Here is a 17,393-nt window from a genome sequence, read left to right on the forward strand (position 1 = left end):
CTCTGGGAAGAGAAAGCAATACACACCATTTTTGCTTTGCAAAGAGAAATAATGACAAACACCGTCTGTTTCTTACAAACATATAAATTATTTTATTTACAAAGCCATGTTACAAAAAAAAAAAAAAATAATAAAGCAAAAAACAAAAAATACAATCGCTCACTAGAGAATATCTCCAGGCCCGGTGTTGAACCATGGCAGTATCAATCAGATACATGTTTGTTCTGGTTTTCCTTTTTTAAACTGTAAGCCATAGAATTTACTATTTACACCTACTTTAGACATTTATTCTGCTTACAATTATCACAAGCATGGAATGAATTCTATTTGATACTGCTAATACATAAAGGTGCAGGACAAAGAATGAAAATACTTAGTGTTACAAAATATGGATTGTAGAAAAGAAATTGGCTGTACAAGTATGGCATTTTTTTTTCTTAGAATGATTGGACATGCTTTCTTCAAAAGTCTTCTGGAAAAGGTTCTAAAATCTGTAGTAGGAAAGCACAATATAGCAGGTGCAAATTCATTTCTGTGCAACAACAGTTATTTAATATATCCCATGACTGACCAGCTATGCAAAACCCACAGAGTTTTGTTAAAGTGCCATGGGTCAACAGCATAACAAAATATAAGGTGTAAATAGAAAAATTTCTTTTTTTCTTCTTTTTTTTTAAAACAATAGTTCACTGAGAATCAGCAATAATAGAATATGCTGTATAAACTATTCTCTACAAAGGTCGATCAGCACTATTTACAATTGTTACATTGATACAAAAGAAGGCATACAAGTTATCCAAGTCGCTTTTTATGGCTGACGGGCCTATGCATTGCGTATGTGTAACAACCAAAGCTTCTGAGCCTCTATTGCTGGAAACAAATCACAAGGTTTTCAGGCAAATGGGGAAGAAAAAGAACTACGAGTGAATGCTACACTAAGAATGCATTATAGGCTGGTCCAGTTTGTATCCACTTTTTTCCAAAAGTTTACTTCCATTTCGTTTTGCAGGCCAAAATTTCCGATACATTTAATTAAATAATGATTCTTTGATGATGAAAACACCACGGGATTTTACTTCGTGCTTAACTTTCCTGAAATGCCGTCAGGTGTAAAGCAGTTGAAAATAAAATTTAAGCAGCATTCAAAGGACAGGCTCCGTAATTCAGCTTTCCAATTAAAAGATGCATGGAAACAGCTAAAGCTTCCTAAAACTACAAAATTGCTCCTTCAGTCACTGATTAGCATTATTTCTCAGAAGCAACCACTGAATCTCACAACCACTGTTTTCCCTCAACATCTAGAAATAGCAGTTCATTGATTACAGAGGATGACTTTGTTACTGAGATTTTTAAAATCCTGCAGTTTTATAACTCAAAATAAATTAAAAAAAAATCAACATAGTACTGCTCCTAAAACTGAACAAGACAAAAATTGTGCAAAAATAACAAAGATATGTACACATTTTTCAGTCTGAAGAAATGTACAATAAAAACATAATTCAAAGAACATTTTAAAAATATAAACATTGCTTAAACTTTCCTAAGTTTCATACTGTTTCTGAAACTATACCGGTCAGTTAGCTCTGAAGTATAGCAAAACATAAATTATTACAAAATTAACACTATAAAAATTTATTTTAAGAATATTTCTAAACTTTTTTCAAAGGGTCTAGCCTTGTTTATAATTGCTTAAACATTTTTAGTCTTAAAATTTGCCTTAACCCTTCTTTTTTTAAAAAAGAAAGTAGTAATAATCTCCCTATTTGCAGTCTCTTGCCTTTCCCCAAGATGTAAATAAACCAGCATATAAGTGCACTTTTAACACTGTAGAAATAAAAATTAACTCCTCTGTACTATTGTTCCAGTACCTAGTATTGGCTTCCTGATTAAAAAAATCTATATTTTATTAAAAAATTATTCAGTAATCCTATAAGAAACACTTTCAGTGCAATTCTATTAATGCAAGCCAATCTGCTCAACTCCTGTCCTCGCAAACCCAAACTGCTCACTGAAGTTATCAAGTGCTGTGTTCTTAAGGGTCTGGAAATCCCCCAAGATATGGGGATTTTACACACTGGGCCCCTGATAACAGTAATTACAGTTTGGTGCAAAATTCTGCTATGCATTGATTGAAGTATAGATTCTTTAAGAGCCTGATTCTGGAAGAGGCTGAACACTCAGAGTTCCCACTGAAATTATTAAACGCTGTAGGTACAGAGCACCAATCAGGATTAGTCCCTAAAGTTGCAGTGCCCCAGCTGTTTGCAAATTACTAAGAAATGCACTCAATTTTTATCCATAGGACAAGCTTAAATACAGAATTACTGTAATTTTTATTTAATGAAAAAATTTGGAGATCCCTTAAATAAATTCAAATCATGGTCTGGATTTTTTTTTTGGAATGTCCATTGTGTTCTGGTTAGGAAACAAAGGGAGCATTGCAACGCTAACAGCTTTAAAAGGCATGAAACATAACCAAGCAGAACGCACAGATCAGTGGCAAATACAAGTGGAAAAACTAAACAAATCACTATTACAGTTTTCTGTAAATTTAATTCCCATTAAAACCACAAATTTATAAAAGATTAAATCCATCTGCAGGACATAGAAAAGAAAAACCCTGTGGAGTAGGGCTGCTGAGAGCTAGAGATTATAGGCTGGTTCCTTTTCCTTGTTATGGAAGAGTCCTTATTCTACCAGTCCGGTTTGATGTCTTCTAAAAGAGAAACCAGAGCCAGGTTCAAAATCACACAATGTCTTTTGGTATAAAACACTTCAATAATGTCTGTGGCTGACAGTACTCAAAGCAGGAATTTATTTCAAGTCCCTGAACTAAATTTCCTCCCTGTTTACTGACTACATTAGACCTTTAAGAAAAGGAACTGCTTTGAATAAATGGCATATTTCCTTTTGGGACGGTCTGATTTTAGTAAGCTTTGGTGAATTTCATGTTCTTTAACTTGGTTATCATTACAAATAAAGAGCAGCAATTAGACGACAACTCTGAAGAATCTTTTCCTCTACACAGCATGTTTTCATGCACAAGGAATCCTCACACAGCATACACGTTGTCACCTTCCCTTAATAAAATGATCTAGTTATTCAGTATTTAAAAACCACCGCATACTGAGGTCTTGAAGTGTTAACACTTTCAGGCACCTAAAAGCACTATGAAGACAAAAAGACTTGATTAGTTAAAAACCTAGAACAAGAATAAAATCTGGAGAATACAAAATTTTAATACATACAGGCACCAATAATTTGACTGTAAAACTACCATTCCATTAATTTTTGTTAAAGATCAAGTAGTTTTTGTATAGGGAAAAGCAGAATTTATTTTTCTAAAGTAACAACAATAGTTGGAAAAACAGGCACGCTTTTATGTATACAATCCCTAATTCAGGTCTCAAAGAGGGGCAGCAATATTCATATTAAATATTAATTGAGAAGAATCTGTTTGAGTTCAGCCTGATGGAGTTTAGTGCAATGGGATAGAACTGACAGACCCAGAACAATTCTCATGATCCATCAGTCCCACGGAAGTACCCGAGTGAACTTCAACACATGGAGCAAATGACCAAAAGCAGCTACTCCTGTGGCATCGAAACAACTACAGGCCCCCTTCAGCTCACAACTCAATAATGAGAAACACTCAGTTACGGCTGGCAGGTGACTTTCACAGCACTGCCGTGTGTCCTCTCACTCCGACCGGCTGCTTTGGGAAGGCCAGCGGGAAGCTCTCCCAGCCGGACTGCGCCCAGGTGGTCACAGCTGCAAACAAGACTGGGGTGTGGGCTGGGTTTACATCCCAACACAATTTTCCAAAAGCCACATTCTCACCCAGCCACTTCAACCCTGTGCTGAGTTATGGACCCCTCTCCCTTCTCTTGAGAACAATCTTCTCCCTTTGGCTCCCCTTCTGCACCAGCAGACAGCTCCGCCAGGTTGCCTGGCCAGGGAACACAGCGGAGGCAGTCCAGAGGAACTGCTCCATATGCACATTTAGCTCGGCAGCTGCAACTCCGCTTCCAACTGCATTGTCACAAGTCTGTTGTTGTGATGTATTCATGAAAACTTGCCAGATTTTTCCAACTATAAACCCTGGTGTATAGCAGAGATTGTCTCTGCCTACAGACCTTGCTTCACTTGGACTCCCTGATTATCGTGGTTATAGTTACACCAACATTCAAAACAAGAGAGCTCAGCTTCCACAGTAATACCTTTACTGACACAGCATATACTTGTAGATCCACTTACTGTTACCTAATTATTAACACCTTTATAATGAAATACTACAGCATAGTTTAACGCAGAAATTTTATTTAGGGACTATTCATTTGCTAGATTGGCGATAAAAGCTGCCAACAAAGCAGCTCAGATTTGACAATGACAAGCATTTATTAAATAGGGAATCATTATTCATGGTTCTAAATACTAAAATCCTGTGTAAGTTAAAAAAAAAAAGTTTAATAAAACTTAGTATCAACTTGTTTTTTTTTTTTGTATTTATACTTTGAGCTCCACATTCAACTACCAAACTGACAGAAACATATTTTTAAAAATAAAGAGTTTGTGTGGCTTAAAACAAGCAAACACTTCTATTTTTGATAAAGTTATGAAAACAGGCAGCTCAAAAGCTCTGCAATAATCTCAGTTTACATAGAGCAGACACAAAATTAATGTTTTGTACTCTGAGGTTTTCCCCATGGGATCTAGGCAACAGATCCCAACAAGTTCTGCTCCTCGGATAGTGTGTATGTTATACTAACACAGGAGCAAGATGTTAAAACAAAAACAGTTTTGCACTTCAGAACATTTTGTCACTGGCATTTGGACGACAGTGTCACATAGGAAAATGCCACTCCTTAGAAGCATGAAGAAACATTCCACTTTTTTCCCTTCAGAGTAGTTATTTCATACATATATTGCTTTGCATTCAGCAGTGAGAGAAAAAAAATAAAATGTACTGTTTGGCAGTTCATCTCAAGATATGAGCAACTCAGAGTATTTCGAATGGGCATACAACATGGGTGTGGGTTATCGTTACTATTCTTTTCCTGTGTCTACTCAGCAGAAACTAAGCAGCACAACTATTTGGAATAAATATTAATGTATAATTTAGCCAGAATATATAACAGAATTCTAAGACACTGGCTGTACCGAAAAACCCTCTGGATTACTTGTGACTATACCTTGCTGAGGGGTGAAACCTTTTCAAACTAAAGAACTTGCCATTAAATTCTTGATTAAGTACTCAGCATGGAGAGTCAAACAGTTGGGGCCATATTAAAATAAACTAGTGTAGCAGTCCTCCAGACAGATGAGGGCTGGATCAAAAAAGCTGAGCTACTGCATTTATTACCATTATCCAACTCAGAGCCTGTTTAAGAAGAACTCACATTACACATGGGTTAGTTATGCTTTCAGATTAGTTTCTCTGAATAGTCAAGTGCCTCATCTTCTCTCTCCTGTTTCTGCTCTCCCTTTGCTGCTTCACTTCTGGCCTATTTTTAAATCTGTCCCTCCTGTGCCAGTCTGGGGACTCTGCTGTGCCATCCTGCTCAGCAGAAGTGGGATAGAAAAAACAACAGAGATCTGCTGCTGCTATCACCAAAGCAACAGCCAGTGAGCAGCACATGAGCCAACCTGAGCAGCAATACAGGTGGTGAAAAACAAGCAAAAAATGTGTGACTGATAATTATTGGAGGGGAAAATAGCTGGAAAAAATTATATGAGAGGAGAAATCTAGTATTAGCTCACCAAAAGGCAGCTTCCATAAAGAACTGAATTCATAAAGAAATTGTATTTGAAGGTTTTATATATATAAAATGTTTCAAAACTGCTTACAGACTACTTAAGTACACTTTTTTAAAAGCAACTTACTTGTCTGTTGTGTACTGGGTTTGATGTACTCGAAGGACTGGATTGTGACAAAGCTACACTGCTATTTTTTCCAATCTGAAAAACATTAATTGAGCAGTATTGAGAGGCATATTTGTCAGTTGAATTCAGATGCTGGTGATGGCCTTCCCTTCCCTGTGTAACGTGGTATCGTGTTGCATTTGGAACACAGGTATTTTGCTACTGCAAAAGATACGCTTCAGATAGAATCATCATTATCTCTCAGAGCCTGTATAATTTAAATAGTCTTAAAAGGCACATAAATACTGTCACAGGTCAGAAAATAACATACAAAACAGTAGCTGAAGGAATATAAACTGTAACCCCCCCACCTCTCTAGACTGAAATATTGGTTTCTCTCGTTACTTGAGTCACTTAGGGCAGTTATTCAGAGAGCACGGAGCACTCTGGGTCATGAGATCCTCCCCAGGAGACCTTCCCCACTCCTGGGGAGCTTAAACCAAGTGGCCAAGCACCAGAGCATGCCCTAAATTATTCATTTTTTTCCATATATCATTACTCAATAAAGCAAATATTAAATCGCAAGAATGAAACTCCAGAGGTTCAAATTTGCATTTGTATCCATTTACTGCATCAGAGAATTTCTTTGGGAATGAGTGTAAATTGTAGTACACATACATACACTTTCAAAGTACTTTGTTATAATACTGCAAATATTCCATCTGCTTGTTTCAATGTTTGTGAGTTTACAGCACTCTGCAAGAGCAGCCTGTCATAGGTTTTTCTACAATGACCTGTAGACATGGTGTAGATATTTCTATTGTGATACAAGAAGGGACACAGCTGTTGAGTCAGAGGAGCAGTTCCTCAGGGGCTACAAGACTGATAAAACTTAACCATGGACACCTGTCTGTAAATGGCAGATGACTGCGATGTGAATAGTTGCTTACAAAGTCACTGACTTCAAGTAACATCATTTTAATCCTTTGATGGAGAGGTAGCAAGGACCTGTCTCCTAAACAGTGAGAAATGCAGTAGCCAGTTTCTTCTGGCTTGTTGGGGCTGTGGCATTGGCTGGCAGGGCCTGCACAAGAGCAGCTTTCTCCTTCCCTTCTGCAGCATTGTTTGTTATTCTGCCATTTCAGGTACAGTGTGAAAGGCAGCCTCTCTCTTCCTCTCCAGACCTGCCCTTCCTCACACAGAGATTGTTTGAAACAGTGTTCTCTGTTCACATTCTGTCCAGAATAAATGTTTAAAGTTTTTATTTACAGCTAGTTCTGAAGGTGCTGCCATGGTGCATGAAGATTAAAAGGATGGGTCTTTGCCTGTTCTGCTCCCTTCAGCTTGTTTTGCCTGTCACAGCTGTTCTCTAGAGGATTTGACTAAAGATACACAACCTTTTATCTTTCCTGGTCACTCAGAACACCGGGACACATGTGCAAATCTTTCTTCTCTACATACACCATTACAGCATTCATAAACTCCTTCATAATAAATACATGTCCCCCTTTTAAATGGAGAAATAGTCACACAGGCTGAACAGGTACAGCACTCTGAAAGGAAAGAAAGTTTCCCAGATGTCTTTGGTCTTTAATGATGGGAAACATAATTTCAAAAGTATAAGTGGGAGGCCAAAATTCAAATGCTTTTTTTTCCCCCCAGTGTCCTTTAAAAATGAAGTGTACTTCAAAACCCAATGATTAACACCTCCAGTTACTATCTATCCAGTCTAGAGTTGAATTAAATAAGAAAACTATACCTGAGCCTATCACCTGTTGCTGTGTTCTTAGTCTCTTCAAGCTCCCCTATTACATGAAGGAACAGGAGCAGGGTTTTAAGCCACATCTTTTTTTTTTTTTTTTTGGTGGGATTTTTAATTAATGTAATTGCATTTCTAGAACACATCAAGTCAAACAGCACAGCTTAAAAGGGAATTTAAGTATTGTATTCTCCAGAGCTTCAATATACATATGTAGAGTATGTTATATTATTTGACCCATATGCTTAAATGGGTACAAATTCAATTTATTTTGTATTGCATAGAGTATCCTTGTCACAAAGACAATTAGCTGCCAGCTAGACTTCTGAAATACAACCAACTCCATTTTACCTCCTATTTCTGAGGAGGTAACATGTTTTAATATCTGTATGATATTTAATATAATGTTTTAACATGTTTGAATATCTGTATATTGTAACACTCATTACAAATATTCAACCTCTTAAGAAAAAAATACTAGTCAGAATTACATTTTTACAAATATTCAGCAAAGACCTCTGATTGATTTCTTGTGGTTTATTTACTTCTATTGCTGTGCAACATGATGAAATACATCACAAACTGAAGCACACAGGAACAGATTTGATCCTGAGGGAGCTCAGGATTTGAACTCAGAATCTCCTCTGTAAGATCTCCTCACACTGCACTAGCTACAGATACAGTCCATGTCCTGTGAAAGGATGACACAATCCATTTCCTATCACCCATGTTTGTACCAAAATACCAGTCTGTACTTACTTTTTCTTTCCATTTGACACATTAAACCTCAGGGCAATCTGATCTTTTTGGGCACTCATGTTTCAAAATTCAGACTGTGTGACAGAAGAAGAATTTACAGCAACCTCTGCTGACTTCAGTTACTTGAAGATCAGTTCTGATTGCAGGACACATTTAAGAGGCTTACAATAGAAAGAGAATGCCACTCCCCATTTTAAAAAGCCAAACAATCATCTCTGTTGCACCTCTGCTGGAAGTAGGAAAGAGAAAATATACCTGCTAAGCCATTATTTGAGACATTCATTCTGTCTCCTATAGCAGCTTTAGGATTCAATTATTCCTTTTTTCCTCTCCCATTTCTGCCATATTACTTATGGACTGCTTTGCCCTTACCATCTTCTTCTCCAAATTCCACTTGTTTTTATTTGCAATATCCTTAGGAAATGAGAGTTTCACAAACAAAACCAAAACCAAACCAAACCAAAATTTCCTAAGCTACCTTCTCTGGATTCTCTGAGATATCCTATTTTCTATGGCTTTGTCTTCCAGACGCCAGGGCCAAGCATTGTTTTGGGTGCACTGCACAGCACTGGGCACAGCAGCAGAATGAAACAGTAGATCATTATAAAGATCATATTGGCATTTTTCCCAACAGATCTTACTTTTGTTCTTATATAGCACCACTGGAAGAGAAGCCAAAGCTCTGTTGCTATCAATGAAGGAAGCATGTTGTAACCTTATCTGCTGCACTGACTTCAATATTCTGTGAACACATGTACACTGATATAGGTAACCAAATATCCCCTAAAGGTCATCCATTCAGTTAAGAACTTAATTTCTTAATTTTTCCAGTTTCAAACAGGGAACAACATCTGTGGTCAGGCACCTCGGACTCTTTCCAGAAGAAAGGTAGATGTGTTTTAGAAGAGATATGAAGAGACTAGCATAGCATTAGGAAATGAACCAGCAACAAGTTTGGGAAAAGAAATAAACAGGAATTCTGACTCTCATCTTCCTGTTTCAATAACACAATTTATTTCAGAGAGATGAGAATTAAGAAAAAAAAAATTTTCTAAAAATCATTTATCAATTCTGGACATTCAATTTTACTTTCAGAGATACAAATAGCTGCTTTATTAATTGAAAAAAAATCTCATAAAATATTTTGAGAAAGTATATATATATATATATACATATATATGTATATATATAACATTTTTTTAACTTTCAAAGCATCTTTCTATGACTGGTACAAAATGAATACAAATATACTTCTATATTAACCTAGAAAGTAACTTGTGTGATGAAAAAACACATCTGAAGCAAATGTGGTATCTTCTTTTCAGAATGCATGAAATATTTCAAGGAAGTCAGACATGATCTGCAAAAAAATAACTGGAAGAGTCCCTTACCTGCCGAGAGATGGAGCTGCTTGTAGGATCTGGCACCGCAGAAATAAGGTTGGCAGTGCTCTTTCTATGAACACTATTCATACCAGGCATTTTAGTGATTTTACAGGCTTTGCTACTAGAACTAGAGTTTTTACGTTTTTTTCCTTCTGATTTGTCAAAAGAAAGGGGTAGAGAAGACACTGCATTATGTGCTCCCAGGGAGTGGTCCCCTGAGTGGTGCACGAGAGAAGATACAGACAGATTAGAAGCGTCAATACTGCTCACTACCATGCTCATGTGTTTCACTGAGTCTGTTGAACTACTTGACAATGAAGTCCGTCCTGAGGGCTCCGATTTGGCACTGAGTGGGCTTGTTCCATTATTGTGCACAGACACACTGTTATAGGAGGATGTCGCCTGATAGGAGTTCAACGTTGAACTGGGGTTCAGGACACAGTTCTTTTTGTGGGACCCTGAAAATGAAGATGAGGAAGATGTCTGCAAAGATAATGAGGATGATGAAGACGATGAAGACGACGACTGCGGCTTTTTCTTTTTGTTACTTGAAGACTCATCACTCCGAGATGACAGGTCTTTCACTTTTGAGGATTTGCTGGTTTTTGTTTTGGATGGCTTGTGGGATGGGGAAGGGATGACTGCTGGCACTGGTGACACAGCTGATGGCGCCTTAAAAGTTGAGTCCATGATGCTCAGGCTTGCAGCCACGTGAGGAAAAGCTGTGGTGTGTGACATAATGGAATTTGTCTCTGTCGTTGTCACAAAGGCTGCATTTGATAACATGGCTGATGTCATTATGTAAGAAGAAGTGATTCTTGAACTGATAGGTGTTGAAGGAATATACACTGCACTGGGGTTGCTGAAGGGCTGTAAGACTGATGCTGGAAAAGGAGTGGAGACATGTGCTGCTGGAGAAGGCATGGGACTGTCTGCCGCAGGAGGGATTTTCCTAAACAGAAAAGGAAAAAAAAAAAAGACGAGACATAAAAAATTCCATCCAACAATGCAGATAGGAAATAATTTCCATTAACTTGTTCAAAAAGGCAAACCTAGTTCATTATAATTTTGATTCCTATTCTATTCTATTAATCACATACAGCAATTAAGTGCACAGTATTACAATTTAAACACATTATTACACATTTAAATTCCTTTTTCCTTCTTTTATTTTACCAAACAGTTAAAATATGCAAATAAATGCCCAACAGTGGCACCTATACATATCCCAGTCACTGTGTTTCATTAATTGCATATATTTTGCTTCAAAGTTCAAGTTGTGGAACAGTTTCAATATCAACCTAAACTCACAGGTTAGATTTCATTAAGGTAGTAAATGAGCCAGTCTGGGGGGTTGTGAAGACTCAATCATTGAGCACAAAGAGGAAATATCACCCCTTTCCAAAAGCCGTGCTAGTCCCAACAGCTCATTTGAGAGCTGGTTAGGTGGGATTAAACAGGCAAATTATTGATTAATTTTCACTAATATTGAAAATTTGACAAAATATTAAGCCGAGCTTGTATAAAGCTTGATAAGCAGCTGAATACTGTTTTGAGAATAAAGTATAATAATATTACCTGTGAAATTAGCAGGATGTATTCAAATTCCTTTCCATTCAGCCATCACCTATTATTTTATCTAATGTGGTGTTATCGGAGAACCAGACCTTCATAATGTCTCTTGGAAAACTATTATGTGAGCTTTTCCCATTATTTAGACTTATATTTAATTCACAGTTTAATCCTATTTCTCTTTTCTAAGAAGCTGTACAGCCCCATAACTTTGCCCTTGTTATCCTCACTACTGACACCTTTCCCATTTTTAAAGGCTTACTCTTGCCCTCACAGAAGTACAGTAAAAGAGCAGCCCTGTGTGTGCTGTTTTATCATAAATGAAATCCTAATTACAAGTGTCCTCTCCAGGTATTCCTCCTATGGAGACTGTTGGACAGAACACTGTTTATGGCACAGTTACATAAGGGATTACATACAGTCCATGCTGTCACAAATGAGCAAGTCCTACTGCCTGCCACTTGCAATGCAAACAAAGCTGCTTATCAGAGCTGTCCTTCAGGTTCCTTTTAAAGAAGGGCCAACAATTCCTACCCACCTTCGCAAAGTACTTTGAGAGCTAGGGATTAAAGTACTTTGTTACTGTTACAGTTCTGAGAACATGGCCCCATCCCTGTACCTCTGGCCACAGCTGCAGAGCTTTAGAATAGCAGCCTCACACCCAGCTCTGCTTGGGGAGCACAGGGAAAGGTCAGTCCAGAGGAGGGCTGAGGACAGCAGAAGAATAAAAAAGGGGTTGGGCACTGTCAGCTTCCTGTGTTATACAGGCAAGTGAGTATGGCTGGAGCTCATTAAAGTATTAGAGATTACATGAACAGCTAAAATTTGGGAAAATTTTTAAAATCATATTTAGTGGGAGCAGGATAAGGCCTGTTTACTTTTGGTTTCAAATAACTGCTATAGAGTTTTTGTTTTCTGTACTAGTTTGTACTAGTGGTGGTATATGTTTTTTTCAGATGCCAAAGCATCTTTTCTCCTGACAAACAAAGCCAATAGGTAACAAATTTTAATCTTCCTATGTAAGGAAACGAAAATATTTTTTGTGGAAGGTGACAGACACTAGTTTATGAATTTACAAAGCAGATTGAGCATGATCAGTCTCTGAACAGACATGAAACTGGCCCTTTTACGGCAGAACCAACCATTTCCAAACTCCTAACACAATGGCACCACTATCATTAAATTACCAGGTTAGTCAGGCAAGCCAAGCTTTAGTGCTTAAAAATATATATTTAAATAAAAATCAAACCTTGTTTATATAATGGCTAGCATCCAATGAATATAACACAATCCTGATAATAAACAGCAACACAAAACACTGCACTTTAGCATCATTATATTGGACGAAGAATGCATATTCTGTAGCAGAATACCCCTAAAAACTCAGTCCTATCTGCAGATGCCATGAACTTTTAATTAATTTTTTTAAAAGTAATTTTAGAAGTAATTTTAGAAGTGCAGTCTATTTCAATAGATCTGTGTAGTCAAAGCCTATAGTGCTTGGGCCCTGCATATGCAATAGAGAGGTACTTCAACAGTGAGTAATAATCAGAATTTTAAGATCCCAAAGGTAGTAAGGGCACTATGGATTAAAAACCTATCATATTCCATCTTACACACAGACAGATGTGCACTAAGTTCCTTATCTTACAACTCATGAGTCTTGCACAGCAAAGCCTGAATGGGTGATATGCTTTGATAAAGGCAGAAAATTCGAAGCAAAAATCTGGATTCTTAGGGACTAGAAGGAGTCTTAAATCTGGCAGAAATTTACATCAGACTAGGAGATTGTTCTGTTAGGCTGTATATTCCTTAACAGAGAAGAGAAGATTTGTACACAGGTTACTGCTATACCTTAATAGAGGTAATTAAGAGGTAACTAATTAAGAGGCAATTTTACAAACGCTGGCCATGGAGTGTTTAATTTAGAAATTTTACAGAACGAAAAATGTAAATTACCCACCAAGCATAAAAATCCCACTTACTTCCACATCTGTGAGTTCAAGTGTTTTTCTACCATGGAGTTCAGTGCGAATCGAAAATGGTCCCATCTTCTGTCAAAGACATAGTACCCTCTTCCCATTAAGCGACTGCCATATGAACAGAACTGAAAGAAAAGGTATTTCAATTTTGCTTATAAAAATGTATTTCTACATTATGAAATATTTATTGATAGATCAAGGAACACGGTTGTAATTTGTATCATGCATATAAAACTTCTTTGAAAACGTGGTTTTCCTTATCTACAGCATAGATTTTTTAAGAATTATGAAATATGAACATAGTATTTCAACTTAGTGTAAAGTATATGTCATATTTCATTAACAATTCAGTGCCAGAGAAAGAATGTAACTGCTCAGGTACTTTTAAAGAAAAAATTCTTACTGCCTCAGAAAGACAAGTTACACTGTTCTGTGTGTCTTAAATCTCATAATTGCATGACAGCAATAAAAATATAACTGAAGAGGAAAAGAAGTGCAATGGGAACATCTTTAGTATCTACTTAATAAACAAACCCCTGACATTTCAGTAAAAAAGTAAATTATCATCCATGGCATCTGTGCTACAACAGAACATGAGATATACTCTTCACAGTGCATGAAAATCAACTGGAGGAGTAGTATTTTAGGAATTCTGCAGAGCTCAGGAGTACTTGCCCCCCTTCCTCTGGAGAACTTCCTGAAAAGTCCTACTACACTGAAATGTTACAATCAGGAATCTGCTCTTGTTTCAGCTCAGTCTTACTGGTCTAAATGATGCAGAGAACTGCTGCAATGCCTATTTCTAGGAGAGAAACCTGTTACAAACCATCGCCAAAAAACAAGACAACTCTCCATCACACAAGAGACCCAGTCACAGCAATTCTGGCTGACAGCAGAAGCACTGGTGCGGTAGAAGAGCATCCATTCAAAGTACTCGTCAGCTTAATGTTCAGCAAGTGGTGACTGCAACTGTTCATCTGAAGTTTGTTTCATGACAAGGTTAAACAGGTTAATTAAAACCACCACCTAAGCTGACAAACTAGCCTCACCTCCCAGTGAGCTACCACTAACATCAAGTACCACTAAGAGGCATTTTAAGTAGCTACTGACCTTCCCCCAATCAACTATTACTACCTGGCCAGGAGAGGGACTTAGTATGGAAAACAGTCTACTTGAATATGAAATTCAGCAACTTAGCGTGATCTGGAGGTAACTGACATTATCTTTTCTGACTTCACACTGATACAGACTAAGAACTGGTTTCAGTACCAGTAACTGCTTCAGTTGAGAGATGCTAAGATTTCAGAGAACAGATAAGTCAGTGGCTTTGCCTTGAAACAGAACTAGGATCCTAAACCAAAATGCCTATTGACAGCCACGCCTCACTGCTGAGGCATGTACGAGAACTGGCTGCACTTAGATTATTTTTTGAATTGTGTGGGCACCCATGCAGCGAACCTTTAGTTTTTAATTCATAGAGAAGTAGTCAGCAATACCAAAGCAGCATAAAATAGTACCAAGGAAACAGGAGGTTTCTTCATATCATAGTATTCTGTGGACTACAGCAATTCTCATTTTCTCTGTAAGAACCAAATACAGGATTTCATCTGAAAATCATTTAATGTTTGGGTCATACTTTTTTCTGCTGTGTGACAGTAACAAGTTATCCTTTGCTCTTGGGAATACAAACAACACTACCAGTTATCACAATGTTTTATTCTGCATATCATATGAAAAACACGTAAATGTATTCCTTGGCTCAATTTTTATGAGAGACAACTCCTAAGAATTTCAAGAGTTCTCCCACTGCTTCTTGGTTTGAAAAGTATAAACAAATTCACACTGCAGAGATAATACCACAAAGCAGCTCTTACTATTTACAATGAAATTTCTCACTAACACAGGAGAAAGACAAAACCAGCTGCTCAAACACATACTTGAGCCACCACCAGAGCCCTTCCATTTTGAGATGAATGAAGCAGTAGTTTCTAAGTCCACATACACTCACATAAATGACATTTAATTACTGCTTTAAACCAGACTACAGAAATCAATGGAGCATTGTACTAGCCTTCTGCCACTAACTGCAAGGTACAGTTTTGTAGGAACTGCAACAACCAAGAGAATATCTGCTCATGTCACATTTAAAGCAATGCAACTTTCATCCGTTTAGCAGAACTACACCCAATTTGAGGTCCACTGAGAGGACAGTCTAAAAATAGAACTTCTGATTTTCTGCTGCCCATCTTGTCCTACATCAATGTATCATGTGTACTGAGCAGTGGTCTCTTCCTACCTTATCCCATCCTTACCCTTTCCTGCAAAATGTATTTTTTCTCTTTAGAACAGTTTTCAGAATGTACGGTCTTCATTCCTTACCTTCTTATTAAATTACTTTTTTGTTCTCCTCTCCCTAATTATGCAAGAACAATGGCAAGGCATGCCAGAGACTGACACATACCCCAAGAGGTCTGGGATGGTGTCCAGAAAAGTGACAGTCTAATTTCTCAGATTCTTCAGCTCCATCCGCTTCTCCTTCATCACTGGACAATCTGCTTGTGATATCTCCTCCCATGGAAGGCAGTGGCAGTTCTGGTACGTACCCACTGTGGTTCGAAGAACTGTTGCTGTTTATGCTATTTGCAGATGAAGGTCTAGAAGAAGAATATACATTTAAATCATCAGTGTTCAAAGGCTCTACAGACCTACCTGCTGGCATCAAGCATCAAAGCAAATGATACCAGAAATGATCAAAGCAAACAAGGACAGTAAAAGGCACTGAATAGCTGACATTTCGCCTCTTCAGAAATATATTGTGGGGTTGTCATCAAGTTAATGTTAACAGAAGCACCCTTCTATTGCCTGAAATTTTAAATTTCTCACAAAGCTGGATTTCAGATCTTGAGAGAGACAAAGAATATTTAAAACACAAATAAAAATCAGGTATGTAAATTCTTCTTACAATGAACCATTACTCTGCTACTTGATTAATCCCAAGGGTCCAGTTACAAAAATCCTACTAAAATTAGTGTACTAAATATAAGAGTGTTTAGCTGACCCCCTGTACAGGTAGTGAATTAGTGAGTGAAGTAACTGGGAGAGCTCCTCACAGCATGTAGGTTTTCTTTACCTTTGTCTAACATGCAATAAAACAAAGCAGTCTTTGCACCAAAGGGTATGGTCTTGCCTTCAAAAGTAGTTTGAAAACAGATTAAATTAGAAGTGGGGGTGGAAAAGGTTCTCAATCACAGTCTGTACAACCAAGTATGTACTGACAGCTCTGAGGCTGGAGGAGATGTCCACACTGGGCAAAATCTGTAGATGATCTTCTTCAGCCTCATGAATTCATGCTGTCAGGACAGAGCAGTCCCCGAGCCGGCGGACAGGAGCCCTCTCCTGACCTGCGCAGGGATTGCTCACCCATGGCACCAGCGCAGGACAAGCGCTGCAGCTGCTGCCGCCGGGCGGGGCCGTGCGGGTGCTCGCAGAGCCGGGAGCTCGGCCGAGCCCCGCGCTGGCCCCGGCGAGCTCGGCTGAGCCCCGCGCTGGTCCCGGCGGGCTCGCCTGAGCCCCGCGCTGGCCCCGGCGGGCTCGGCCGAGCCCCGCGCTGGCCCCGGCCGAGCCCCGCGCTGGCCCCGGCGGGCTCCCCTGAGCCCCGCGCTGGCCCCGGCGGGCTGTGCCACCGGCAGCAGCAGAGCCGCAGGCGTGCTGCCCCTGCAGAGGCCGCAAGGCTTCCATGGCTGCTCTGAGACAGGCAGGACCGCAGCAGAAACAGAAACGCAGACTGCATAAACACAATGTCTGACTGCTAAAATGCTCCTCCTCGAGTACTACTACCTCTGCAATTTCTGCAGCTGGCTCTCATGGAATTGCACTCCAGTTTTGCTACTTTGACTGTAACATCTCCTAAAACCCCATTTCTACCTGCCTGTCTGTGCTCCTCTCTGTGTACGTTCACTGCTTTTACAAGAATTAGGCAGAGAAGCACCAGTTCATCTGTGGGTATTCTTTCATTGTCTTTTCACTCAAACCCTGCAAGGCCCACCTCTGCCACTGTAGGAATGAAACTTCATT

At 38.6% G+C, this 17,393-nt stretch overlaps 1 protein-coding gene across 6 annotated transcripts in view; it reads right to left on the reverse strand.

Annotated features, from left to right (window-relative positions):
- Positions 1–66: 66 nt before the first annotated feature.
- The window catches only part of ATXN7L1 (ataxin 7 like 1), a 110,884-nt gene continuing 93,557 nt past the window's right edge, over positions 67–17,393 (reverse strand). For 4 of the 6 annotated variants that reach the window (XM_068189645.1, XM_068189642.1, XM_068189646.1 and 1 more), the window contains 5 exons: positions 15,781–15,973; positions 13,323–13,444; positions 9,772–10,717; positions 5,884–5,958; positions 67–2,716 (listed from right to left, as the gene is read on the reverse strand). In XM_068189645.1, the coding sequence (XP_068045746.1) occupies positions 2,675–2,716; positions 5,884–5,958; positions 9,772–10,717; positions 13,323–13,444; positions 15,781–15,973 (1,378 nt within the window). In that variant the 3' untranslated portion in view covers positions 67–2,674. Of the gene's footprint in view, positions 3,169–5,883; positions 5,959–6,824; positions 7,668–9,771; positions 10,718–13,322; positions 13,445–15,780; positions 15,974–17,393 lie in introns of those variants that run through there. The other 2 variants (XM_068189644.1, XM_068189643.1) reach the window with 2 other exon arrangements.

The sequence above is a fragment of the Anomalospiza imberbis genome, chromosome 5 (genome assembly GCF_031753505.1).
Source record: "Anomalospiza imberbis isolate Cuckoo-Finch-1a 21T00152 chromosome 5, ASM3175350v1, whole genome shotgun sequence".
NCBI classification, from domain to species: domain Eukaryota; kingdom Metazoa; phylum Chordata; class Aves; order Passeriformes; family Viduidae; genus Anomalospiza; species Anomalospiza imberbis.